Source organism: Leuresthes tenuis, unplaced genomic scaffold, assembly GCF_036924035.1.
Source record: "Leuresthes tenuis unplaced genomic scaffold, fLeuTen1.0.hap1 SCAF_6, whole genome shotgun sequence".
NCBI lineage: Eukaryota > Metazoa > Chordata > Actinopteri > Atheriniformes > Atherinopsidae > Leuresthes > Leuresthes tenuis.
Window position 1 is genome coordinate 16,661,806 of NW_027325360.1, and position 26,813 is coordinate 16,688,618.

Genomic DNA, 26,813 nt, shown 5'->3' on the forward strand with positions numbered 1-26,813 from the left:
TCTTTAATGGAGCTCTCATTAATGTCCACTTAACCAAAATGGGAGTTGTTTGTCCTCACTGGTAAGTTAGATAAGTGGAAGTCATCGCTTCTTTGATACGTCATCTTCCTCAGAGTAAAAGGTGAAAGATTTGCTGATTTACACTGTTGCTTTGCCATTTCAAGGGATTTTGCATGTTGAAAAGAAGTCTCTTTCAAGCATGAGCTAAACCTTGCAGCCCCATGGTTTCATTATTAATTCATATTATGGTTTTGAAAATGCTGCAGTCATCTAACACAGTTGTGCTGGTTCAGTGTGGTTCGGCTGATACATTAGACTGCGTGTATCAGCTATCAGATCAAACAGTAATGTATAGTCGGCTTGTGTCCTCCGCTTCCTGTGTTTGATTTTTGTAAACAGAGACACACACACTAACCGTGTTTCTTTGTGTGTATGTGTGTGTTTTCAGGCAGATCTATCAGAGGGTTTGATCCATGCTGTTTTAGGTGGACCAGAGCCTGATGTTGACACTGTGGCTGCAACACTGTGCTTGGCACTACACATCAGCCAGGTAACATTAAGTCTGTCTGTATGTGCTCTTTCTTTAAAACTAAGGTGTTTTTTTTTGTTTTTGTAGTTGAAGTATCCGAAAGTTTAAAGGTGAAGTAATGTGTGCAGGTACTGAAACTTGGAGTTTCATATAAAGTAAAGAAGTATTGTCAAACTCTGTCCCTAATTCATGCTTTTTAAGAATAATTTAAACTACATACATGATTCCTCTGTTTCCTTTTACCAAAATAAATAAATAAAAGAAAGCCCAGCCATATTCAGTACATAAACTGCATGTTTTAGTATACCTTTATGCCTTTCAAGTTGGGAAACAGATCTGTTCTTACGTGTTGCTGTACCATATAGTGCTCTGTTTTTGTAAATATCTTTCTTGTTTCACATTACTCCACCATCACCCCTAATCATCCTGTAAAAATGAGGATAATTGTTAAGGCTTCCTCTGTCTGTTTGTCCTGTTTACTTCCTAAACACAGCAAACAGTGGAGTGGGAGAAGGACAGAAGATTTCTGTGCTTCACTCATGTACTCAAAAAAATGTGCTTAAGATGGCAAAATGTAGTCTAACTTGAGGATGCTTTTTTGTTAGTTTGCTGTGGAAGGAATCTGTTCAGTTTGATCAAATTAAAGATGCATCTTGAATGTGACAAAAGAATGACAGAACTTTGTTATGTCTTTGAGAAAGTAGCAGAATTTCTCTGATTTTGACAAGTTTTGGTGCACTTTAGTGTTACAGTGTCCTGATACACTGCATTCAAATGTCACATTTCTGTCAAATTATGATGTGTATGTTTACGTGTGCTGTGGAAATATCCGATTCCATATTTGTTTTGGTTTTATGCACCTTTTGTGTCTCTGGATGCTCCAGAAGGAACCAGCTGGTGGGGTGTGTTTGCCGTTGCTGTGCAGCAGGCGAAGTGACACTGTGTTACCCGAAGAGACTGTGAGGTATTTGGAGAGAGTGAAAATTAGAGAGAGTTCGTTGCTGTGGAGGGATGATGTCGACCTTGTGAGGCTTTATCAGACTGGAAAGCTCTCGCTCACACTGCTGAGAGATGGACTTTTGGACAGGTGAACACACTCACATATGCAAATCAGGTCCAGACCTCTGGGCCCAAGTTAGTTGCTATGTAAATTCAGCTCATTTCAATTGTCTATCTGAAAGCAGTTGTACTAAACTAAGGATGTTTTATGCCTTAGTGGATCAATGCTGATTAGTATATGTTAATACTTAAGCACACATGTGAATCACAAACAGGGTTCTGTCTGAAAAGACAAATGTGTTTTGTGTGAAAATGAGATTTATTTTGATTATGCGTGTACTTCAGGTTTGTGTGTGTTCATCTCTCATGACCCAAAGGAAAGTTGTATTTATGCAAATGTATCACTATCATCACTCCTTCCCCAGAAGCTATCTATATTCTCTTCATCCCATCTCCTCCCTCTCCTAGCTCTGAGTACAACACACTGGAGTCAAGCATCCTGCAAGTGGTCCATCGTGATGGGCAGCAGGATGGGGGTGATGGGGCGCTGTCTGCGGTGACGACGGTCGCCAGAGAGATTCTTCAAGAGGCAGCAGAGCACATCAGAGCAGCGCTGGGGGAGGTTCTCAGAGGTGAGGCATCCCCCCCAGGGGGAGTAATGGGGCGATGAGGGAGGACACACACAAATCCCCTGACGTGACTCGCTTAACACCCACCAGGAGAAATGGAGAAAGAGTGAGATGAGGGGTGGTGAATGTGAGTAAGGAAGAGCTCAGGCTGATGCACAGAGTCCCATAATGTGACTTTTTAGAATTTAAGTTAGTCTGTTAAGTTGTTTCTCTTTTATCAGGTACTTGTTTTTCCCATTAAAGGGAGAAAGGTTGTCTAAAGAAATGACAGTTGTATTGATAAATGTTGAAAGGTACAAAAGAAAACCCACTTGCAGTGAGAATAGTAAAGAAGTAGAGAGGTCTGTGTGCCGAGCTACATATCGTTTGAAGGTAGGGCCACAGAAATGACTGATCTCCTCTCAGAATGCTCTGCTGCTTTTGCTTCTGTGCTTCCACCACAATAACTGTTATTTACAGACAGACAGAGGAAGAGTGAATAAAAGGGGATGGAGAGGAATAGAATGAGTGGAGCAAAGTAAAGCTCAGAGACTAAGACAGATGAATAGAGCAGGGAATTATATACTGTGAGGAGTCCAGCACTCATATAGCTTGGTGAGAGTTCTTTGTACAGTGCATTTTCTGGTTCATTGATTCCTAGGAAGGGCAGTGGCTCAATTCAATTCCTGAGCTACATAACAGTTGTGCAAAAAATAACATTGCACCGCAGTATAGAGACCTTTTGGCTATTGGCTGTTTATGAGTATTTTTGACATAACCGAGTTACTCACTCCCGCAGTGCACCGATATTTTAAAATTTGATTTATCAAGGCACTGCAGTGTTTAGCAGACTTTACAATATACTACTAAGTGACTCTGACTGGCCTATGACCAAATTATGTTATAGAGCTGGTTACTTTCGGTACACAAGAAGGTCCAGTAGTGCACATAGTCATTTGCATGTTGTTCTCATTATTTAACCTACATTGAACTAACTGTATAAACTAGAGCAAGGATGTAGATATTGACTGAAACTTTTTGTGTGTGTGTGTGTGTGCGTGTACGTGTGTGTGTGTGTTTGTGTGTCTCCAGAGGCCTTGCAACTGCAAAGAGAGGCATTGTGGATTAAACATGGCTGTCATTCAGAGGAACTGGAGGATCTCATGAGATCCCTGGAGCAATGGGGTGATGCCAGAGTTGATCAACACAATGAAGTGAAGCAACAAGGTGCATTTCCGAGCATGGAGAGCAGCTGGGATTTAACTGAACACACAGTATGCAACAATAAGTCAAAAGAAAAGTGAGACAGTTATGGTGGCTTGCAAAACAAAAGCTTGGTAAAGACTGTGGGAGGAGAAGGACCCTCCAGCTTGTAAAAGCACAAATAAACTTTTGTTAAAAGAAGAGATAATGCAACAGAGTCATAAACATGCTCTTGTTCCAGCCTTTATGCAATGCTAAGATGTAACTAGGTAAAGATATTTAGTGAAAATGACTTGTTCAACTAAGTGCTTGTCTGCTACTTGTATGCTACTGCAAAGTATGAAGTTTGTCTCCTTGAACTGGCAAACACATATGGAACGGTACTGTTGATATTTTTCCTGCTATGATAAAGCAGATTTATGGTAGTGTAGTATATATGAGCACTGTTAAAGGACCAGAACAGTCATTATGGCTGATTAGCGCAACTCTCAGAGAGTGCATCCCCTACCAAGGCCAATGCTCTATATAACAATCAGCGTTTCATTAAGTTTGGCTACATTTTTTTAATTAATTTTCTTTTATTTATTTATTTATTTTATTAATTTTCCAACCTTATTTTTCTCACAAACAAACAGCACTGGAAGCATTCCCCAGTCACAGCTCTGAACTTGGCAGGGATATTTAATATCCAGGCTGTCTGAAATTTGAGCTGTTTGGAAAGCACCAAAAATCAGTGTGGGAGCTGTGAACAAAAAAACTAAAAAAACAAAAGTGGAGGGTTCCTCCAGTGCCGGAGGCAGCGGTTTTGGACTTGCATTTTTTGCTACAGCTCCTTAGGAGGAGTATGAATTAGCAAGACTAAGAAAGAGTTAATTTCAATCAACACGGCATCTTGATGATAAACTTTTATCTGTTGATGTTAAAGTCATTTAAAGTGTCTTTATTTGCACCACAAACTTAATGGTAGCTGTCAGAAGCATGAACAGATCTGATTTTATCCCGAAATAAGCTCCTTTTTTTCTAGTTAACTTGAAAAGCCCCAATGTAGGATCACACCAGTCCAACTTACTAAACTACATTAACAAGTAGTAGTAATATGGGGCTCTGCGTAGCTCTTTTGGCTGCACGTTATTTGGGCTTTTCCTTTTTAAAAAGAACAAATGAACTTTCTCCTCCACAACAAAAAGCCATTTAGATGAAAAATGAGGGTCCTGATACTCTGTTCCTGAAACTGTGGCTGCAGCTCTGCAGGCCCCCCTATACTGAATGACAAGGGAGTGGTAAGTCTTTATCCAAAAACCAAACCCATTTACCATCTTCACTCGGGCTCTCAGCATCTTCGGTTTTTTACTGCATTGTCAGGTCACATAACTTTAACGTTAGTTTGTTAGTTTTGGTGTATGATTTGCAACATTCCTGTCATTTTTGTAGAAGGCATTCATGCTTGTGTTTTTTTCTGTCTGTTGTGAAACTTTTGTATCCTTATGTGTGTTTTCATGTAACTGTTAGTCTGTTTGTGTGTGCTAACTGTATGTAGACTTGATGCAGCTGCTGACGATGGGACTGAAGGAGTTTTCTGATGGAGAGATGACCATAGCACTCACCTCACTGACCACAGATAAGGAGGTAGATATGATTCTTATCTTCATTAAAGAAAAACATTGTGTGCTGTGCGCTGTGTCAGTGTTGTGCCAAAGTTAAATCGAAACCTTTCAAAATGTGTCTGTCATTATTTCTATTATTGCATTTTATGCAAAAATGTCAATTCTTAAAGCTTCTGACCCGCAGTTAATGTTCATAGTCAGGCTGAAAAATTGACTTACAATAGATGCATTTCTTCAGTTAGGACCCTTTTGTCCAAACGTTTCATTTTATTACATTATGCAGATCATAATGAGATATGATGACTTGCTGTCTCCTGAAAGACAGATGGAGGAGAAAAAACTTTCACAATAAAATCATTTTTCACTTTTGGAAAAGTTACTTTTGAGGGCTCGATGTTTTGTTTACTTCACACCTGCACTGTGTTACTTTTCAGAGTTTTATTTTTTGGGGGGTAGAGGCAGAGCCCCTCTGATGTTCTGCATTTGGATGAGATGCAGATGGAGGCCCAAAAGTTGCATGCGCAGTCATGTATCATCGTCCTCCCTGCTGATATCCAAAAATCTAACACACACACACACACTGAAACATACACTCATTTGAGTAATGTTAGTGTTCACTTGCATCCCTGTCACTCGCTTGCTATTCTCCTTCACATTTGCAGTTGCACACACACAAATACAGGGGCTTTAAGACTTAAGTCTATGCCTTGCTTTTCTTCCTGCTGCATTCTCTAATGTCTTCGCCCCCCTCTCCACCCATACCCCAACCAAAACCAACCAAAAAAATTATTCATTATTTCTTTTATATCTCCTTCCCAAAGCCCATTTTTCTCAGCGGCTGCCTAGCGTGTGGTATTAGGCTATGTGTAAAATAAATTATGTCTGTAGCCGTAGGGGCATGGCTCTGCCTCCCCCAGAAAACTACCTAACGTCCAAGGAACATTAAACACCCAGATCCTCGTTTAGCGAATAAATAACCATTCATTTGAATGGCTTTGCTTGTGTGTGCGCACCGGACTTTCTGTGCATATTTTACCAGCGCTGTGCCTACATGCTGCGTGTCACAGGGAGAGATAGAGACTGAGGAGGAAAGAAGGAGAGAGAGGGCCCATTAAAGACTTAATATAGAATAAATGGCCAGGGGCCTGCGTGTCGCCAGCGGACCCCAACTCCACAGCGTCATGGTGGGTTACTAATGACCTGAGATCGGGCTCCAAAATGAACTCCTTATATGCATGTCATTTGCTGTGTGTATATATTTATATATTATTTTTTAATTGTGTTTGAAAAGAGAGTAAAACGGTATGAGAGTCATTTATTGAGGGGGCTTAGGGAAGTTCTGCCTTAAATGATTCTTTCCAGAAAACTAAATAAATTAGATTCAATTAGTCTTTAATGGTTTATGTGCTATGTGTTTGTCAGAGTGTGCTCTGTATGTGTGTCTTTGATAGCAGTTAAAGAGGACTGACTTGGGTTTTTGAGTGAAAAAAAATGGCAGTGATTGCCTAGTTAGGAGAAGAAAAAGATTGTGTGGGGTAGTCATGTTGGCCACATTTACACTGACTAATGTATTTTTGTTTACTGTACAAACATGCATTAGTCAGTCTGAATGCTGCTCTATAATGGAAGTACAAATTAAACAAGTTTTCGTCTCTCAGAATCACTTGTGGATGCTGAAACGTCCGACTTTCACAAACCATTTTTTTTTGTGTTTTGTGAAAATGCCACCTTCACGTTTTCTGTTTTTTTTTTCAATCTTTTAGACTCATCTTGAAATTAATTCACTTGTTTTCTCCCATGTCAAAGCAGTGGAGTATATTTTTTAATTATTCATATCAGAAAATTAAATATACAATTTGGAAACATTTTCAGATGTTTTAGTAAGTGGTAGGTTAAAGAACCCTGAGCAGCAATGGCAGCCTCTAGTCTTCTTTGTAAAGATCGTACAAGCTTGGCACACTTTTCCCTTGTGTGTGTTCTTCACTGTTCTGGGTCGAAATGTTGAAGCTGAACCATGTGTGGGAAACATGAAACATGTGCGTTAGTGTCAGCGCACCCCCACTTGCAGACACAGTGCTGGATGCAGGTCCAGATTCTAGCTTTGACACTTTAGGACTATCACAGAGTTTCCCCAAAGACACTTTTCTGTTTTCTTGGATATAAGCTTATGTTTCTGTTGTGTTGAAATGTAAACATTTCTGGTGCTTTCTGAAAAACCTTTTGCTCAGGTTTGCATTTAGTTCCTGCATTCACCTGTCTCTCTAACTTGACTAGCAGCTCCTCAGCATAGTGCTACCTTCACTTTGTTCGACTATGGGGATGGTATTTATGAGATGATGCTCAGGCTCTGTGTCTGGTTCTTTGAAATCTCACCATTACAAATTGGGACACTTTCAGACCAAACAGTCCTAGGAACTTAATGGCAATAACTGGGGAACACTCCCCTGAGAACCAAGTACTCCCTGGGGATTTTTATTTTCCTTTTTGTATTTACATCACCGATAGGAGTACTGAGTTGACATAGCACAGTAGCTAGTCACTTTTCAGGTAATGAGTCATATCTGCCTTGTATTGTGAGAATAAAAATTGGAGCTATTTAAGCAACTATCATTTTCTTTTCGTTTACATAGAAATTGGTTATTGTGGTGTCCAGTGCTGCAGTTTCATTGAAATTGTCAAATTGTAAACTTATATGCTATCTGGACCTATTCATTTGTATCATAGATACTATCATAGATACAAAACTCATTAAACTATATTCTGCAATCTACGATGGTCCTCAATTACTTTGGTTAGACACAAAATGAGAGGTGATGCATCCTCCAGCAGTTGTTGGACTTTGTAGAAGTTCAAGCTTTTCTAAAGCATAAATGGTGTTTTTCAGGTGTCTTCTTTGCAAACTCCATGTCCTTGTCATGTACCTCTTAGTGAGGAATGGCTTCTGCCTGGCAACCGTATTATAAAGACCTTGTGGTCCCAGTCATTGAGACTCACAGATTCTGCTAAAGCAGCATTATATCATTTAGTTGGCTCCACAGGAGCATATAGAGGTCAAGTACCTTGATTAAAGGAACACTATTTTGGAAGCATCATCTGTAGATTTAAAAGAATGATAAAGTTAGGGACTTAAGTCGAATTTTATTGAACTCTTTTACATAGAATTCAAATTAACATACGAAAAACACGCTAAAAGCACATTACTCACGTATTCATGCCAGTGAGTATGTGCTCGAGTTTTTCACAGCTCAAAAAATTAGCGCTGGCAGATGAAGCTGCTGCCGGATGAAGAGTTGTCATGCTGTGGAGTTGATGAACTGTGAGAAGGACAGGAGCCCACAGCCACACACAAGCACAGACAGCCATGAATATGTGAATAATGTGTTTTTTGCATGTGTTAATATGGACATCTAAGTATTGGAGTCTATTCTCAGAGTTCTTTGTTTTCTCTTTTTCAAGCTATTTCAGCTTCTTCCCTTCGCTACTCTCGAAATAGGGTAAAGTTTGCATTTCTGTTTGACCACTCACATAAACACACTTCATAAACCACTGTTCCAGCAAGACACAATAATGATTTTAATGATGTTTGTTCTCTCATTATGGTAAACAAAATCTATCATATTTTGTGCTGTGTGAGTGTGGCCACTGTGTGCATTTGTCATGTATATCTTAACTTATCTTAACTCCATTCATTTTCTGCCAGTTATCCAAAGAGGTCCCAGGTTAAGGAGTTTAGACCTTCTCTAGCAAAGTGTCTCAGTTCTTCTAAAAGTATCCAGAATTGTGAAGAAACCACAGAAGATATATAATGTCATAAGACATAATCTCCCGACTTCAGGCCCCCCTTTAGCTAAATACTGCTTGAAAAGCTCCGGAGGGACTGGTTTTATTTTAGCTGCTAGTGTTCATGCTCTCATTCTTTCAATTACCACACAAAGGTTGTTACCATTTACCCGATTTACCAGATAGTTTCCAATACAGAACCATGAGAGAAATTATTGTTGGAAATTGTTTGGAAAAGGTTTGGCATGTTGTGATGAATCATCTATCAATCACATCCTTGCGTTAGCCAGTCAGATGAATGGGGAAGAGTCAGTTGAAAAGCTCACGTCTTTTGCAGAAACCAGTCAGGAGAAGATTGAAAAAACATTTCCCTCACTTTAGCGGTTTGTCATTTTGTTTCTTACAACAACAAAAAAAACTCCTGGCTCCTGTATGTCTCATTTATGTGTAGCTTTGAGCCTGACAAAAACAAATCTCCTGTGATGGTGACCGAACTGAGCTTTTTTGTAAAGTCACAGGGCCATAAGTGAGTGCTACATGAAAAGCTTTGCATTACTGCTTATGATGCCCCAGTGCGCTGGTCAGTGTTGTGCTCCTTTTTGCTGTGAACTCATTTGTGGCAAAACACATTCCCACTCCTTAGGGGGTAGTCCACTGTTATCCAAGAGAGAACCGTGGTCTCTGATTTAGAAGTGCTGACTCTCATCCCTGCTACTTTTACACGCCACTGACAACCACCTCAGTGTTTCCTGATTCTGTCTAATGAAGCCAACAGAGCCACATCATCTACAAGAGCATGAAGGCAACTTGTAGGTCTTTAAACTGGACATCCTCCTCTCCAGATGTGCCTGGGCAACCTTTCCATGACAACATAACATAATCAGTGACAACCTTAATAGAGTCCAAAACTTGCTATTACAGAAGGACATTGCACACAAGTGAACACAATCTTTAGTGTTGCTTACTTGTTTTTGTTTTCACTGGTTTATTGAATTTGTTTTATTCTTGTGTCCATCCCTGCATCTAAGCCTTGCTTTAGGTGTCATTTCGACTACGTTGATTGTCTCTAATGCGTTGTTTGTTCACAGTCCTCTGGCCCCTCTGTTTGTTTATGCAGGGCCAGTTTTGCCCTACGCCACTTGCACAAATAATTATGCTTGCTAATGAAGTGGCCCGCAGCCACAGCACTCGGTAAATGCCTTTCTGATGAGAAGCACTAGGAGACAGCAGGTGCAGGGTAAGCCTCCCAGGGACTAAGATGGAAGACCAGGAAGCCAGGATGTACCTCCCCTCCATCTCTAGTTTTTTTGCATTTAGTAGTTCCTTAGTTTTTGGGGCTTTTTTCTTGTTAATAGTGGAGGGATTTTGCTCTGTGGTTCATGAAGTCCACACAGCTGTAGCCATGGTGGGATGATTCAGATATCCCAATTCTAAACTCACAATATATTACCATAGCCTCGGATTTGTTAATACTTCTTTCTAACTCGTTTTAATGGTTTGGTGAGGCTTCTCATATGGTAATAAACTTGCAGTAAAAACACATTAACATGATACCAAGACACATTCTAAGATGTAAATTTGTTTGGCTGCAACAAACATTTTATAAAAACATGTCATTTATTTAAACAAGTTTGGAAAACTGCTTCACACAGCAGTTGTTCTACTTCATCCTCAGTATCTTGCACTGATGTCTCATCTTCATCATTTTTTTCTGCGGAAAAACAGAATCTTCTGCTACTCTCTCTTCCCCATTTTCCTTCTCCCCCTGTGGCTTCCTTTGGCTTTGAGGGCAAACAAATAACAAAGCAAAACATTTATAGACTCAGTGCTTGCATCTTGGCCCCAAAATCCCTGCACTTAGAGCTGACTGAATGAAGCATGTGGAGAGGGCCCATAGGAGACAGACAGACAGAGACATTTGGGTTTTTCTCTCTGCAAACTTTTACACCACCCTCCCCTTTCGCCCTCTTTCTCTCCAAAAACTTCATAAGCAGTAATACTCTTTTGTAAGTGTGTAAGCAGGAGTGTGAACAGGAGCTGATGACTGTTGGTATGTGAGCACATGCATGTGTGTGTGAATTCAGCAGAGCGTGTGTGTGTGGCAAATGGTATATGCTGCACATGTGTGCGCGCATTTGCATGCGTGTATGTGTTTGAGCAGGGTGGTGTCAGCTCGCTCCTTGCCACCCCATTTACTGTAGCTGTACCGCTGTGATCACAGACAGATGTATAAATCAAACCTCGCTTGATGGATTCATCAGGGTGGCGAAACGATCGCCTGAGAAGAACTCGCAACTCTCTTAGCGTTTTGTGTTCTGACAGAAAGGGTATGCAAAGAGCCTAAATGGATGAACGCTTGATTAATTCTTTGCCGGAGATGTTGGCGACAGCAGGAAATGTGTTTTTGCTTTGACTGTGTTTGCACGGGAATTTACGCACGCGGGGCGTGAGTTATGAGGCCTGAGTTTTGTACCTAAGGCTATTGTGCATAATGACGGCAGGTTGGGAGATCTGCAAGCAGCCGCTAAAGACTTGCTACCTGTGGAGCCAAGACAACCAATGAGAGAGGGAGGGAGTGTGTTTATGTGTGTGTGAGCGCATTGGCGCCCAGTATGGGAGAAAGATGAAGCTGCAAACTGTGAGAGCAAGATATGAATAGGCAAAGTGTGACAGAAAAACATTGAGGCAGGTGAGGGAGAGAAAAAAGAAATCAAGATGTGCACAAAGTAAGGGAAAGATAGATAAGTTGATGAGAAAACAAAACCGTGTAACACAACAACAAAAATACACATTAGGGATATATATTCCCAGATGTACTAAATGTAAACCTCAGCAAAGGTTCAACCTGCTTTTGTCTATTCATCTTGTCCTTAAGGATCTGAAAAGTACAGCAGGAAAGTTGCTCTCTCGTGTACCTAAAAAAAAAACAGGAGTTGAAAAATTATTATTATTATTATTATTATTATTATTATCTGAATTATTTTTTTTCTAACTGAATGAACAGTTAATAAAGACACTCATTTGCATTAGAACAAATCAAACTTTAAAATATGAACTTTAAACTAAAAACTGCTTTTGTCCATTGTTCCATTTAAGATCAGACCAGCAGAGTTCCTTAATCAAAACCCATTGATCCAATAGGAATCTATCTATATCCCCATCACTTTATTTCATATATTACATCACTTTAGTTTATTTCCTTCCCTCCAGCTTAGATATTGTTTAAATTATTCTCTGTCATGTTTTTGTTGATTTGTCAGTTCTCTACGGTGAAAATGAATATAACTGTATAAAACACAAACTCTTAAAAATGTTTTTAAAGTTGAAAATTAAAGTACAAAAAGTCTCCAGGGGATGTACATGAGACTAGGAGGGCACTGGAGGATCGGAGACCTACATCAAAGCCAGTACTTTATCCTACTGCGACGTTTGTATCAGCAGCCAAACCACTCATATTTAGCTGCTTCTCTTCCAAATCAAGTCCAATCTGCACCAACATCCATCCATTTTCTTTACCCGCTTAATCCAGCTCAGGGCTGTGGGGGGGTTGGAGCCTATCCCAGCTGTCATTGGGCGAGAGGCGGCGTACACCCTGGACAGGACGACAGTCCATCACAGGGCTCTGCACCAACATTTTATTGGGTATTTATTTTGCCCATGTTTCATAGATTTGAGTGTGTTTCAGTGTCTTTTGCATAATAGTCCAACAAAGCAGTATCTGAATTAAGCATATCATTTGAAGGTTTCAACAAACAGCTTCAACTTCAACTGTTTTCTTTCCCAGTGTTTTATTTAGCTGCAGTGTAATGACCGTTTTCTCTTACTTCAGAACTTACGAATTTATTGGCAAAATATTACTTTAAGGTACGCAAAATGAATGAATGAACTACAGTGAAGTACAGATCAAATAGTAGAATCACTGCCCATGAATACACTATGTCATGTCTTGATAACTACTTTCTTTTTACATACCAATTTTTTCTCGATTATATGAAATTTCAGTTTCCCGACTGATATGCAATTACAAAAATGCTTACTTTTTGATTTTCTGTTGCTCATCTGTAGTATGGATGATAAAACCCGATGCTCTAGTTATGTTAAGAACTGTTTCCAGAGACTGTCAGCTCTCAAACAAACTTGTCAGCTCATAGATATGAAGTAAAGTTGAGGCTTCAGAGGAATACTCTTTGTTTGTGACAAATCAGCAAAGCTCAACAAATGAGATACAGGTTTCTCTGCAAGAATCTTAATATTCTTAGAAACAGTTAGCAAGTGGATTTTAAATCTAACATGTTGATAATTTATAAGAAAAGGCAATCTGTGTGTCTGGGGGTGGCAGAGGGCGAAGAGGGGGGAAAACAATATGAGTAGTAATTTACTCAGTTAAGAGCCAAATGGCAGACAGACTGTCGCCCTGCGTGTTATCACAGAGATTCGCACTCTGCTCGTTTTCTGACTCTATTTCCCTGCTTGCTCGTGTGTTTGTGTGTGTGTGTGTGTGTGTGTGTGTAGTTTTGTATGCAATGTTGTGTGCATAACCACCACCATCTGAACTTTTTTTTTTTTAATATACCGTAAATGGCGGAGATTTTTACCAGATCTTTTATGTGTAGTGTACATACTAGCACATGTTTGCTGATAAACTGAGATTATAGTAGATAACTGCAGGTGGATTTATGTGTGTAACTGCATGTGTTAGAGCTACATGTGTCTTTACTTGTGCATTTCTACTCATGTGAGTGAATATGTGTGTTTTATTGAATCTTAGGAGGCTTCATTGCACTCATCAGGATATCAGTGTTGAGAAATGGCAGTGTCAGTGAAGTGACAGTTGTGTGTGTGTGTTCGAGGATTGATGGGCCAAAGTCTGACAGCAGCCATATTGTGGGGAGAGAGAAGGATGGAGGGATAGGGGGTGGAACAGGAGGAGGAGTGTTGTAGCCCCCTCATCCTCACAGGTTAATATTGACACAGCCTGGGCAGATACGGCGCCTCAAGCGCTCATCAGTCATTTTCAGTGGACCCAAGAAAATACACTTGCGCACAAGCAGTGAGAAGGACCCCGCACACAAACATACAAACAGCCTTGTACTATTTGAATATGTCAGGTGACACGACAACAGATGTGATTTTATGAATGCCAGGCACAAAAATGGCAAACTTCTACCGTTAGTTGAACTAAAAAAGTTCCACTTAATTATGCACAACAACAATTTCGAGAACTTCCCAAAGCAAACAGTTGTACAGCAAATCTAGATTAATCAAGCAAATATGTTTTCAGAAGTATCACTTTGCACACTTTATGCGTAACCCTGCGTGGCAAATTATGGCTGCAATAACATTGTTGTTAATCATTTCAGAGAGAAAGAAAAAACAAGTTCCCTTGACAAACAAAACAATTAATTAATGCAACTTTCCATCTATCAATCATTATGTGTGTCACTGAATTACCATAATCTGTGCATGGTGGCTGTTTTAAGAGCAAACAGTTAATTTCCAAACAATAAATCACAAAGTGTCTCTATACCCCTCTGTGAGCAATGACAGCTTTGTCTCTCATTTCTACAAAGGCAGACTCACTTGAAACCGATTTTACTGAATTAGATTAAATCATATGTGCAATGAAATGCACAAGGTCTAACAAAGTTAGAGGTGGCTGCAACCAAAATGTTAGGAAACATTAACTGATCTTTGTACGCTTATTGTGATAAAAAATGTTTGGCATTCTTTATTCATTTCAGGACTTGCATAGTTATATGGATGGGCTGAAAACGTTCAGTCTTTGCCATGGATACGATGGTCTTGTCATTCTCTTGTCCATCAGTGATACAGTTCACCATCCCCGCCAGCAGATGGCTGTCTACTCAAACAACACAGACATGTTAAATCAGGTAAAATCAGCTTACAGATCACGAATGACACACAAGCATTCCTTTGGCAGCTCTGCATCAGTGGCTCTCTTGTTTAATTAAAGTAGAAATGTCTGTTTCAGTTTCAAATTTGTCCAAGATATATTCTGTGATAAGCAGCAAAAGTTGCCAAGTTTTTTAAGAAGGCTGGATGAAGTGATGCCTTTTAGTAATGCACCTTTGGGAAGATTAAGCTTCAAAATCACAGACTCATCATTCAGACTTATATTCTTGGCAATAGATTATCTTGACAATTTCATGCTCTTTAAAGACATTTAAACAGGTGGGACATTAAAACAAGTGTCTCTAATTACAGATCTGCACAGAGTTGGAGGAATCCTCCAGCTGGTCACTTTCCGGTGGACTGGAGGACAGGGAGAATCTCCAAGTCTACCACATTCCTATAAACACCTTTTCATCTTCTGGTACTCCTCCTCTGCTTGAGGACGAGATCTGGGGCCTCCTCAAAGACTTTGTCGACCGGCGGAGTTCTGTATTAGCCTGCCACCCAAGCAGTAGGACCTCTTCCACGGAGGGGATAGCAGGCAGTGTGGAGTTCTCCCAGGGATCTTCTGGCATCAATGACATGGACGGTTCTGACATAGAAAGAGCTGAAGGAGGAAATGTAGATGTGGTGGCAGAGGCAAGGTATACAATGGCTCGTCAAGTGTCAACTGAGATAGTTAGACTGAGTTAGTTATTTATGATTTTAGATGAACATTGATGCAATTTACTAACAGTATTTTTATCTTTGTAAATAGGGTGATGGCAGATGGTGAAGAGGACACAGGAGCTGTGGGAATAAGTGCTGGTGGGGAGCTATTAAGTCCTGACAGCGGTATGACCACCATTCGTAGCAGTCGGTCCTCCAAAGAGAGCTCAGTGTTCCTTAGTGACGACAGTTCGGTTGGTGAGGCTGTAGCAGGTGGAGGTCCAGCTACAGGTTCAGGAGGACTCTTCCTAAGAAACCCATCTCCCCTCGGGTTGTCATCTCTCTCCCCTCCTGTTCCCCCTGAGCGAAGGAAGCACCGCTCTAAAAGAAATAGAAGTGACAATTTTGAGCTGTTTAGTTTTGACTCACCTCATAGCAGTGACCACCCTATGCCAACAGGAGGAGAACAGGTCAATTCTGGTGGAGGAGGAGATGAAGGTTCAAGAAGAGCAGGAAGCTCTAGCTTATCAGAACTTGACGAGCTAAGCTTGCTAGATTTCTCTGCTCCCAACTCATTTGGAGGGCTTGAAAGTAGAAACTCTTCAGTTGATCATCATGGCCAGATCCATGGGAATGAGATGATAGACACTATGGTTCCTCCAACCCCAGTCAACAGTCTTGTAGGTAGCCGTCCGCCCAGCAGTTGTGGCGTCAGATTCTTCCCAGAGGATGTGGTTGAAAGGATCAGTGGCCTACAGCATAAAGATAGTGTGTCATCATCTTTATCAGAGACCTGGGATGAACTTAGCTTTGACACACAGGGAGCATTGTCCTCAAGTGATAATAGTGCCTGGAATAGGCTAAAAGACTCCGAGAGCCCTCAGAATATTATGGATGAAGTTAAAGATAAATTCTCAGTAAGTGATATGACAGAAAGTGAAAGCAGGGAAGAGATCTTAAAGGCAGAGAATGCCCATCAGAGGGCCAAGAGTCTTGAACCTCAGCTTAGTTTGATCACTGAGCAGACTGAATTTGGTGAAAAGTGGAACCGAGACTCTGCACTTCAGGATCAGTGGAACCCTGTTACTTTGGCTGATCTTCAGTTGACACCACCAGAGGATGAAGCAACTGGAAAATGGAAAGCTGCTTTGACTGCAGGAAAAGACAGAACATCCACTTTGTCATCAAGAACAACAATCTTAAACACTTTAACACCAGACACGTCGAAAGAAGAAGACGATGGGATCCCAAGTAAAAAAAGAGACCAACAGGTGGAGCTCCTAGACTTCTGGACATACTCAGCTCAGAAGGGATTTCTCAAATCTGATAGTGGAACCACGACCTCTTACCCTGAATCACTGGATATGTGGAACATGACTATCTGGGATGACAGTCTATCACCTCTTACTACTCCAGACAACTTATCTGAAAACTCAGGATCTTTCTATGGGCTGAACACAAATTTTAGGAAAGACACATCTATGGGAAGTCCAACAGGATACTCTGATGGTGGCATGGAGATGTGGAACACCACCATACAGGAGGACAGCTCATCCACAATAACAACCCCAGAAGGACCTGAAAATGGAAAAGACCTTAGCCACATGGGATCACTGGATGCCAAGGATTCTCTTGAGACACATGCAAGCAAACAGGCAGAAGAGGAAAAAAGTGTGGGTAAAAGTCAGATGTCTGAAGAAGATGAGTGGAGAAGTAATGAACACAATGTGAAAATAGTCATAGAGGCTGCAGATGATGGAACACGAGATGAGGAAACAGCCAATGAAGACATGCCAAGGGTTCAGATCCAGCGTACAGACTCTGACTTGATTAACTTGGCATCTAATCCATCAGAAAATGAGATTTCTCCTCACCAAAGCACTGACTTGTGGGACCTCCCAGTACATGGTATGGTCACGTCCACATCTGAATATGACAATGTAGGAGCAGCAACATGGAGCCAGTCACCCTCCCCTGACAACTATGTCAGCCCTGTAGTAGATCTGATACAACTTGAGGGTCAGTCAAGCCCTTTTATAGCTGTGACCAAACCTATTCAAACAGATGAGAGGCAGAATCAATACCAGACTCCTGATCCTCTGACAAAGACAGAATACACAGCAGTAATTTCAGATAAAGACCAGACGTCCAACCAAGTCTTCCTTTTTGATGAAGAGCCAGGTCATATGACCATGAACTGGGGAAGTCTAGTTGAGAGTAAGTATGAAAACACAAGTGCAGATGGATCAGAGGAGACTGATTGGATGGAGTTTTCCAGTAATAATTCCCCATTTGTTCTGGTGGACAGTACAGCTGTCACTCAGCAAATTTCAAAAAGTCCAGAGGAAACTGCTGAAAGCAAAAACCAGACAGCTCAGCCATTATCCCCGAGCTGTGTGGATTGGGACAGTCTCTCAAAGAAACATGATGGCTCAGAATCAGCTTCATTGTCACATCTTTCCATCAAAAGGGTCCACAGTGGACCTGCTCTTGAAAGCCAAAAGGAGGCTAACAGAGGGAGCAATGAAAATGTACAGGGCAAAATAACAGAGGCTGTATCTCTACTTTTCAGCCCAGGGGAGGGAAGAGATGCACTGGATAGCCCTGACAGCCTTCACACAAGTAACCGTGATAAACTTGGGTCGAGTTCTGATGGAGACTCATTCTCAGGCTTAGAAATGGAGTACATTGTGGTCCCTGGCACAGTAAAAGAAGCTAATAAAGAGTGTCTTGATAGGCCTCAACAGAGTGACAGGCAGTCAAAGGGAACAAAATACCCCATGGAGACATTCTGCATGCTGTCCTGTGCTGCCACAGTACTGGAAACTCAGGCCCAACCTGCATACCGAGATTACCAGGAAAATACACTGCAAAGTACTCTGCAACAAATTAGAGAAAGTGACAGTACATCTGCTGCAGAGACAGAGCTGAATGATGCTGTTTTAGCCCCCCATTACCAAACTGACCCTGATGATGCCAACATGTTGCCAGAAATGATCAGTCTTAGCCAATCAAAAACCAACTCTGAAGCTTTCCTTCAGTCAGATTCAAGACCAACAGAAGAAGGAAACTATGAAGATGACTTAAGCACTGTGGTCCGAAGTGTGTCGCCATCATTAAGACAACCGTCAGATCACTTCCTGAAGACCAGGGAGGAAGTTTATGTTCATTCACAGATTTCAATGGAGGACTCGGATGAGGGTGAGCAGCCACCATCTGCACCTCCACCGAGTGCGACTTCCTTGGGTGACTTCCAAATCTGGGGGGGACAGTTTGTAAGACAGGACACTTCTCAAACAACATCTGAACCACAATCTCCTGTACTTACAAATAGTTCAGTCTCTCACACCAGCTCTCTTATTGGCACCCCAGCAGATGAAATGTGCTTCTCTACTGACAAAGGACTTGGCTTACCATTTTCTGGAGATTTAATGGAGGAGGAGCTTGACGAAGATGAACATGAAGAGGAAGCTGTTATAGAGGGAACTAGCCTCTCAAAATGGACTCCAGAAGTAAAAAGGGACAGGGAGGAAGGACAAGCATTTGGATCGTCTGATTTGCTGAGTTTTACCGAGGACCTGATTGGAGATTCCTCATTTCAGCAAACAGATTTACAAACACTTGAACCAAAGCGGGATGAGTTTCTGCTGAACAGAGAGGTCTACTACGACCAACAGCCTATGACGACAAATGATTGTGAAAAACGGTCTTTCGAGCAACAGACAAGAGATCATGAAGCTTCTCACGACATTTATTCACCTCCTTTAAGGTAAGCAACACACCACAAGTCAAATATTTTGCATAAATGTATCTCCCCAATTTTCTTGATGGGAATCATTTTTGTTTGTGCTATATGGGAAGATCCACAAGCAGACTTCCAGCATTTTTGCTTTTGTTTATGATAGACTTTTTTATCCTCAGGCTGCCAATGAACAAACATGGTAGTCCACACATTTGCCTTTAATAAACACGCACACCATTTTACACAACTTTCACATCTCCCCTGCCAATCTCTTAGTTCACTTGTGGGATTTTTGAGTGTCAAAAGTTTCTCCACTAGTGACATGTCAAATAAGTATTTGCATCTCTGAGCAGACTGTCAAAAACTGAGCTGGAGGGTCCTCCTGAGGATGTGAGTCTGGTGATCTGTTTGTGTGTGTGTGTGTACATGTTGAATGATTGACTGATGGACTGAGACTGACAGACAAGAAAAGAGAATGAATGAACAGTGTATCTGTGGTGTGATAGGATGAGATTATATGTACAAATGGAGCATGTGCATTGGGCTGAATTTCATGTGTTCAGCAGCTTGATCTGCTGCTCTGTGTGTGTTTATAAATCTGTTTACGCCTCATTAAATATGCATTACCTGCCTCATTAGAGCTGGAGCCCCTCCACAGCTGATGGAAATAGCTCCCACAGCTTTCTTATAAGGTGATGGTGTGTGTGTGTGTGTGTGTGTGTGTGCGTGTATGCAACTGTGAGTAGCGCTTTTATAGGTAACATGAAGTGCAACAGAGAATAACTTGTCTGTGTAACTTCAACTTTACATTAGCGAAGAATGTATACATTGTGGTTGAGTAAATGCTACTTGATGTTCAGCTGTAAGGCAGAATTTCATTTCATGCATTTGTGCAGATTTAAACTTTGCGGATAGAGTCATGTATAGTCTTCATCTATGCATACTTCATGTTTACATTCAGTGTTGCTCATGAAAACTGTGGGTTTTGGGTGTCATTGAGTCTTGATAAACCTGTGTGAAATATGCATTTTCTTTCTAAAAAAAACAAAACAAACAGCATTGTTCACTTTTTTATACCCATCCCTGCTTCTAATATTCTAGTTTGTACATCCTTGCCTCTTCTCCTCAGGTTCTAGTCCCTCTGCTTATATGTCAAGCGGAACAGATGAGGAAGAGACAGACACAAAGGGAGAGGAATTGACGACAGCAGGCATTTAGAGAAATAAGACATCCTTGCTTTGAAGTAGTCTTTCCTAAATAGGATATGTGTCCCAGATGCATTGTTCTGCAACAGCTTGTAACTCTTTATGCTGTATGTCAGATGAGCACAGTGTTCTTGATTATGTTTATGCTCATGTGCATCCTCATTTAAAGCTTCAGCTACATCCTACAAGAGGTTTTATCATGATCAGTTTTGGGGTCACAGGCAAAGGAACAAAAGAGGGAGGAGACTCTCAATAGAGAAATGAGGAAAAAAAAGCCTCATGCTTTTCTATCTAGGCGCTGTACTTTCTCCCTACTTTCTTTGGGGCAGTGCTGTCTCTGGCAAATTACTGACCCCTGTGGATTTGTGAAGTAATGACAGGAATTTCTACTATCTCTCCTGAGATACCATGCACATGCATGTGTGTCCTTGCATATATACAGGAAACATGGAACATACTGATCAAAAACTCCTCATGGTACAATTAAACATGAACCCAAATCTTTAAATACAGAGTGTTCATATTTTTTATGACTTGAAGCAGAAAAGCGCTGGTAGAATTTATAATATTTATGCTTTTTCACTTCCATTTAGCGTCTCAGTAAGATATGGCACCAAAACAGTATATATGGATGCAGGATCCTTCATTAGTGGAATGCAGCCATCTGTGTTTCCTTTTCCATTATGTGTTAAAATAGCTGCTGTGAAAAAGGTCTGTTGAGCATGCTGAAAAAAATTGCATGACAATTTGATCTTTTACGCCACTAAACTGTCCCAAAGAGGGTATTTTGGTAGTTTCTATGTGTTCTATATTTAGATTAAGTACAGATGAATATAGATGTGTAGAAGTGCATTCCATATCTACTTGTACTGATCCTTGCTTTTTTGTTCCCTTTACCGAAGACACCAAGATGGGACGTCGCAACTTTCATCTCAGCTAACCAATGAAAATGCTGCATACCAGTGGACAGGAAGTCAGAACACAACTCAGGGTCAAACCAAATATGGGTACAACTACCACCACATTGACCAAAGAACTGAAAATCAGTGCTCCCACCCAGCCTGTGCAGATACCAAATCAAATAACTGTCAACAGAATACCACAGATGTCTATGCTGAGTTTACAACTGATGCTTCAGCTATACAGCATAGTTCCAGGCAGACTGAGGACTATTTTGAAGCTGGTGCTAATGCTCAATACAGCCTGGATGATGCACCTTTCCAGCATCAGTACATGGCAGAAACTGAGTATCTCGGTGATTCTACGCACACATCTGAACTCCAGTATTCCGAGCATCAAGCTGATGGCCAAAGTCATTATGAGCCAGAGCATGCTCATTATCAGTACGATGGTCAGCAGTTCTACCAATCAGATGTCCACCCTGCGACAGAAGACCCTGCACAATATGTGCCAGAGGGATATGTTCACTTTCTCCTGTCACGGTGAGCTCTTACTCATTCAAACTCAATTTTGCCACACATGAAGGTAAGCCGGTCTCCGATTAACACATGCTCTCTGAGATCCAGTAATACTTATTTCTCCTATCTGTAAAGAAAATAGGATTTCTAGGGTTTTTCGCTCCACTCCTAAATGAAAGAAAAAGGGAGATAAATTGTGGGTATGCTAAAGTTTTCCAGTGTTTTAGAACCGCAGTTCCCTTTTTAACCACAAGGAGGCAACACAGATCAATTTAAAACATATGAACCCAAATTTAGCAGGTGTTAATAGTATTTAGTATATTATTACAACATATTGGAAAACTTTAACTTTTTTTGTTCCCCTGCTAATTATTCAACATGGGTTGATCTTCCAAGATGGATCAGTTTTTTTGTTGTGTCTTCATGCAATAGTCCTGTGTCCACATGTACACTAAAGCAAGTTTTCTTTCCTGTAACTCCTGTTTATATTGGCTATATTTAAGCATCCATTCCCAACATAGCTTCTGATGGATGAGATCAACAAGAAAAATAGAAAAAAAAAGGAACTTTTTTGATGATATGAATGACCCCAAATCAATAATTTTTCATAAATGAAAAGTAAAAAATTAAAGTCATGTTCGGAAGTCATTATTCAGTTGTTTTGTGTAAGTATACGTGTGCCTTGTCTGTGCATTAGTGAGTGGCTTCACTGCACTTTAATTATTCCCATTAGCAGTTGCAGCATGGTGCTCCTTTTGCCCCACTTTGCAATTATGATGACATGATGACCCGCCTCCTCTTTGAAATACACGACCCTCCCCTTTTTGTTACTCTGTGTGTGTGTCTGCGTGTGTGTGTGTGTGTGTGTGTGTCCATACGCATGTACAATAGACCTTTCCATAATTAACTGGTCATGTGACTTATTGTGGAGAGACGGAGTCTGTCTCTCATGACGGGAGAATACAGGATGAGGGAAAGGTAGGTGCCCAAAAACAGATTTTTAAAAAGAAAGTAAAGAAGAAGAAAAAAAAAGCTTGTATTTGTCTTTATGTCTGGAATCGTGTCTACTGGTGTCTCTGTAATGCTTTTCTCTATTGTTACCAGGCCTTATGCTAATCAGAGACTGTTTGAGGGGCTTTAGTTGGGGGAGGCAACAACACTGCACAGTATTGTGTCCTCAGCCCACACTTGCTGCCTGGGAATAAGGCATTGAGTCAGTTTCTCTCCATCTTCTGTGTCACTTCTTTTACGTCCAGAGTCAAATGAACAGATTGTGAACTCTTCCTGATTCATTGTCATGGGAACAGTTCGGTTGTTTTACTTTGTACATAGATGATTGTCTTTGGCTTGTTTGCCCCAATCCTATGTGTAGTTGTGCCTCTGGTGGCCCTGGTTATAGCAATGATAATTTATGTTTTGGCTCATTATTGTATTTCTGTTCCTCTGAGCAGACAGTCCCAGCAGGGAGTTGGTGCAGCAGGGATGATGATGAAGATGGCCTCCAGTGAGGAAACTGCTGAGGAGCTGGAAAACAGAGAAGGTTTGAAGTCCTATTATCATTTCTAATTATAGTTTAAAATGACAAAATTTTAGTTCTGCATGTTGTGATTGGGTTTTTTTTTCCACGTTTGTTGTTGTGTGGCGATTGTGCTAAATCTATCATTTAGCACATATTGTAACATAAAAAAGGTAGCCTTATTCAAGAAGAAGCATTTGGATTCACGGAAATATGCAAAACCCTAATATAACCGTTCCTTAAAGTGGCTTTGAGTTGCAAAAGAAAAGAAAAACAACAAAATTTTCAACAAAAATTTCACAAAACACCACAATATTTCAGAAGTAAATGTTGATAAAAAATTTGATTTGTTGTGGGGTTTTTTATGTTTTCAGATATGTTGTTTTGGTTTGGTTTTGCATTTCGGGGCCGCTACACAACTCGTATATAAGTATTGTTTTGAAAGAAAAAAAACATATACACACACTTTAGGAATTTTTGAACAATTAAACTTACTTTTTTTTTTTTCTAACAGACCCACCATCCTCAGCAGATACATCGGGTGGGTCTAATCAGAGAAGAAAGCTGGCAGCTCCACCAATGAACGTGTCACTGGACCACAGTGAGGGGTCCCTTCTGTCCGAAGACGCGCTGGACACAGAGGACGAGGCCTTAGATACTGGGGATGATCTGGATGTGAACATTGATGACATGGACACACCTGATGAGGCTGACTCTCTGGATTTCAATACACATGGTAAGACACAAACCTGGATATACAGAGCAAATATGTCTAAAAGCATATGATAGACAAAAGACCGACACATTAACACAATAAAAAAAAGGCACATGGTAGGGAAAAAAACTGTTAAGTGCACACATGCTTTTCAACACATTGCTCATATGACACAGTGTGCAGAACCTGACCTATGAGGAAAAAGTAAAACCGGGAATACTGGAGTCGAACTAATCTTCTTGCATCAACATCTTCTCCAATTTAATATGTGGACAGCTCTTTTCACTGTACATTGTCCTTCAAACGGAAACCTGATTGTACCACCTATCTCATTTGTTGCCATGGCGTCTCCTTAAACTCAAATGTCGTTGATATCACAAACAGCAGACTCAGACGGGTCTGATTTGGGTGCGGGAGCAGCCTCAAGTGATGCTATCGCTGGCCACCGAGTGGCAGAAGAGAGCAGGGATGGCGGGCTCTGGAGGAGCGTGGTGATTGGAGAGCAGGAGCATCGCATTGATATGAAGAGCATTGAGCCATACAAAAGAGTAATTTCTCATGGAGGTATGCAAATACTAACACTTAAAGTCAGCCTCTCCCATATGTTTCGAAGCTTCTAAAACATTTTAAAGTAAGCACTTGTAGTGCTAGAAAATACTCTACATAGTCGGCTTTGATTTAATCAATATTTATTTGCCTTTCGGAACATTGCTAGCTTTCACACTCTGTCTTGGCCCTTTTGAATTAAGGTTTGACCAGTGGAATTCAAATGGTCACAGGGATATAGATGCCACTGTCACCAAAGGAGGAACTCTTTTTTTTCTTTTCTTTTTTTTCAAGGAGTTATCAGTGGAAGATCATGAGAGCTTGCATAAGGGCAACTGGACTTCTTTTTGGATCTTGAAGATGTATCACCTCTCATCCGAAAGGCTTCTTCAGTTCTAAACTAGATGGAGGCTTTTACGGAGCACATCAACTCGATGGACAGCAACGTCAGGTTCACGAGGGAGGATGCAAGAGACCACAAGCTGCTGCCCTTTGTGGTGTGTGCTTTGTACATCGAAGACGACGGAAGTCTTAACACTTTACCGGAAACCAACACATGCAGACCAATGCCTGCTTTTCGACTCACATCATCCACTAGAACACAAACTGGCTGTCACACCGCTACATTACCGAGCTGAGAGTGTAACTACTAAAGCTGAAGGAAAACAAAAGGAACATCAGCACTCCAAGAAAGTTCAGACTAGAACCTCATTGCCCCTTGAGACAGGTAGACAATTCATAGGTGATAATGACTGAAGAAGCCTTTCAGATAAGAGGTGAAACATCTTCAAGATTCAAGCTCATATTCAAGCTCTTATGATGACCATGATCTGGATGACCGAGAATCTTCATCAACACACAAGTGGAGGTGTTGCCATCTTCAAATCATGTATTTAAATAATAGAACATTAATGAAATGAATACAAGATCAATTTTGAAAACAAGGACACAGAAATGTTACGTATCTGTTTCCAAATGTTTTTGGGAGGTAAAGACACATGTTGGTAATCGGTTTTAATCACAGCCATATTTGATCATTCATTCATGTTCTGTTATTCTTAGATTAGTTGTCTGGTGTTTGTGGCTATTTTTTTTCTCATGTTTTATGTTGTTACTTCTCATCATTTGCATTTTTTTTGGCCAGTGTCTTGCTAAACAAACATCCCTTTTTGTTCCATTTCCTCATGCTGAATACTGAAGCAACTTGTTGCTGAATTGGAGAGTTCCCCTATTGGCTTCCTGTGTTCAGAATTTCTTCCCCTCTGGTTTAACTGAAAATTTGTACCATGAGGTGTGCTCACATTTCCCCACATGGGCCTCGTTTTGTAGTTTATGTAAAAATGGCAAAGTTGACAAAAGTCCCAGTAAAACACTTACCTGTTACCCATATGTAGGCAAGTAAGCAACTATCTCTCTATGTTTTTGATAATTCGCTTTTTTATGTATTGGATAAATAAGATCAGAATCGTGGTTTAGAAAATGAAGGAGATATTTGTCGAGAAAGCATTTTCATGAAAATATCTGCTGCAACTGAGACTTGGTGACAGCGCTGTCTTTTTGTTTGTCTTTCATGTTTTCAGGTTATTATGCTGAACAGAATGCCATCATCGTTTTTGCTGCATGTTTCCTACCAGACAGCGACTGTGACAATTATAATTATGTAATGGAAAATCTTTTTCTGTAAGTAAAGCTTCTCCAAATGCCCATCTGCACGTGGACACAAATAACTCAACGGCCATCACATCCAAATCTCATTTTAGAACCAAGGACTTTATTTGGCTGCATTGAAAAGTATACACTCCTTTTATAAGGAGGCTTATCACAAGAATTTTGAGCTGGAATCTGGTTTAAAAAGCAGGCCCTGAGCACACTACTCAGAAAAACATTATTTCATAGAAACAAGAAAGGATGGAAGAATTTACTTTTTTTTTTTGCTATAAACACATGCCTAAAAAATGTTTTTTTTTCATTGTTCTGTGGATGTAGGTATGTAATTAGTACTTTGGAACTAATGGTGGCAGAGGATTACATGGTTGTGTACCTGAATGGCGCTACTCCTCGCAGGAGAATGCCTGGTTTTACCTGGATGAAAAGGTGCTACCAAATGATCGACCGAAGGTAAAATCCCCACAGTCCAGTAGTTTCACCCTTTTAATTTATCATTCTTTAACTTTACTATGTTTCTTGTATGTTAATGATACAATTAATTTCAACTGAAAATCTATTTATAAGCTTAGGATCATTCCCCTGAGAACCAGATATCCCACAGGAAGGTTATTGCCAACCTCATATTGTTTTTTTCCCTTCTTTTTAATCATGATATCTTGCTTCAACTTATTCTCCAAGAGAGTAATTTTTGTCATTAATATTTTTTTTCTCTACCTAAT

General features: G+C 40.5%; 1 protein-coding gene across 1 annotated transcript in view; it reads left to right on the forward strand.

Moving 5' to 3' along the window:
* LOC140309838 (uncharacterized) overlaps window positions 1-26,813 on the forward strand; it is a 39,242-nt gene that overhangs the window by 4,109 nt on the left and 8,320 nt on the right. Inside the window, exons 2-15 of the mRNA XM_072387862.1 lie at window positions 449-550; window positions 1,414-1,616; window positions 1,997-2,160; window positions 3,229-3,363; window positions 4,877-4,965; window positions 14,465-14,614; window positions 14,949-15,280; window positions 15,394-19,053; window positions 21,134-21,673; window positions 23,101-23,189; window positions 23,680-23,901; window positions 24,268-24,444; window positions 26,007-26,106; window positions 26,413-26,544. Coding sequence (XP_072243963.1) covers window positions 449-550; window positions 1,414-1,616; window positions 1,997-2,160; window positions 3,229-3,363; window positions 4,877-4,965; window positions 14,465-14,614; window positions 14,949-15,280; window positions 15,394-19,053; window positions 21,134-21,673; window positions 23,101-23,189; window positions 23,680-23,901; window positions 24,268-24,444; window positions 26,007-26,106; window positions 26,413-26,544 — 6,095 coding nt within the window. The remainder of the gene's footprint in view (window positions 1-448; window positions 551-1,413; window positions 1,617-1,996; window positions 2,161-3,228; window positions 3,364-4,876; window positions 4,966-14,464; window positions 14,615-14,948; window positions 15,281-15,393; window positions 19,054-21,133; window positions 21,674-23,100; window positions 23,190-23,679; window positions 23,902-24,267; window positions 24,445-26,006; window positions 26,107-26,412; window positions 26,545-26,813) is intronic.